This window comes from Arachis duranensis, chromosome 5 (genome assembly GCF_000817695.3).
Source record: "Arachis duranensis cultivar V14167 chromosome 5, aradu.V14167.gnm2.J7QH, whole genome shotgun sequence".
NCBI classification, from domain to species: domain Eukaryota; kingdom Viridiplantae; phylum Streptophyta; class Magnoliopsida; order Fabales; family Fabaceae; genus Arachis; species Arachis duranensis.
In genome coordinates this window covers 102,881,336-102,882,721 of record NC_029776.3, presented here as the reverse complement: position 1 = coordinate 102,882,721, position 1,386 = coordinate 102,881,336, and the positions used below count along the sequence as shown (strand labels likewise).

The following is a 1,386-nucleotide window of genomic DNA, read 5'->3' as shown; positions in this document are numbered from 1 at the left end:
AAGAGAATAATATAACAGGACCTATACCCTCTGAGATTGGGAGGCTACAGAAGCTTGAAACTCTTGATCTTTCTGAGAACTCTTTCATTGGTCAACTTCCAGATACTCTGTCCCATATGAATGGTCTCCATTATTTGTAAGTTCGATTCAAGAATGTTAAAATTATTCTATTTAGTGAAAGGCTACGTTAAAAATAATAAAAGATAAAAAAAGAAAGAAAGAAGTAGACCAACAAATTTGTTATGGAACTAATTATTAGGAATTTGAATTGCTATTAGGCGGTTAAATAACAACAGTTTCTATGGAGCAATTCCTTCCTCTTTAGCTGATATGTCCCAGCTTGCCTTTCTGTAAGTCACCCCAGATTTTTTAATTTAATTTAATTTTATTCTTTTTATAATTTTCCTTCTTAGAATACAAGTTTAATTCCTGATCAATAATTTGTTCACTTCTGCTTTTTTTTTTTCTTGTCTTTTTCTCCTCAGGGACATCTCTTACAATAACTTGAGTGGACCAGTGCCTAGAATAAATGCAAAATCATTCAAGTATGGAATTTTGGTCCTTATACATTATTTTATTTACTTTTATTTTCCTGATGTGAACTTTTAAAAAAAAATTCTGTTTTATAACTTATAATAAATTTATTATTTTTTCTTTATTCTCGAGGCAGTATTGTAGGCAATCCTCAAATATGTAATAGCAATGGACTCGAGCAGCACTGTTTCAAAACAACACTGATTCCTTCTGCCATTAATAGTTCTCAAGGTAGTAATCATAGTTCTTGAATGTTGAAATATTTATGTACTTATTTATTTATTATTCTTGTAACTTCATGATTCTGTTCTAAGCTTCTGCCTCATATGTTGCATCATGATTTTACTTTGACTTAAAGTACTAACTTTTCAGTTAAAGACAGCAGCTTTTGGGTTCAAAACTTCAAATATTATCAATTTTTTTTTCCCTAGTTGTCTCAAAAGATTATAATAATTATTATCGTCATCTTAATTTCTTCCCTACATGTGTTCCTTTATTTGTTTCTGTAATTACCTTCATTCCCTAACACTTAAAATGCTTTTACAAGATTCACAATCCTCCAATGGACCAAAGAGCCACAAAATGGCGTTGGCGGTTGCTTCAAGCCTAAGCTGCATCTGCTTACTAATTCTTGGGTTCGGATTCCTCCTTTGGTGGAGACAAAGATATAACAAGCAAATATTCTTTGATGTTAATGGTTAGTAACGCATAAACATTAGCAAGAATTTCTTGCATGCTTCTAGAACAAATTTATGAATTATTACTACAAAAGCAATTTAAATTTTTTATTTTTATTTATAGGAATAAGATGATAATTTATATTTTTTAATTTATACTTTTCTCATTCAATAT

At 29.9% G+C, this 1,386-nt stretch overlaps 1 protein-coding gene across 1 annotated transcript in view; it reads left to right on the top strand.

Moving 5' to 3' along the window:
• Positions 1–1,386, top strand: part of LOC107490902 (protein NSP-INTERACTING KINASE 2) — an 8,934-nt gene that overhangs the window by 1,155 nt on the left and 6,393 nt on the right. Inside the window, 5 exon segments of the mRNA XM_021143448.2 lie at positions 6–136; positions 279–350; positions 486–545; positions 671–765; positions 1,082–1,231. Coding sequence (XP_020999107.1) covers positions 6–136; positions 279–350; positions 486–545; positions 671–765; positions 1,082–1,231 — 508 coding nt within the window.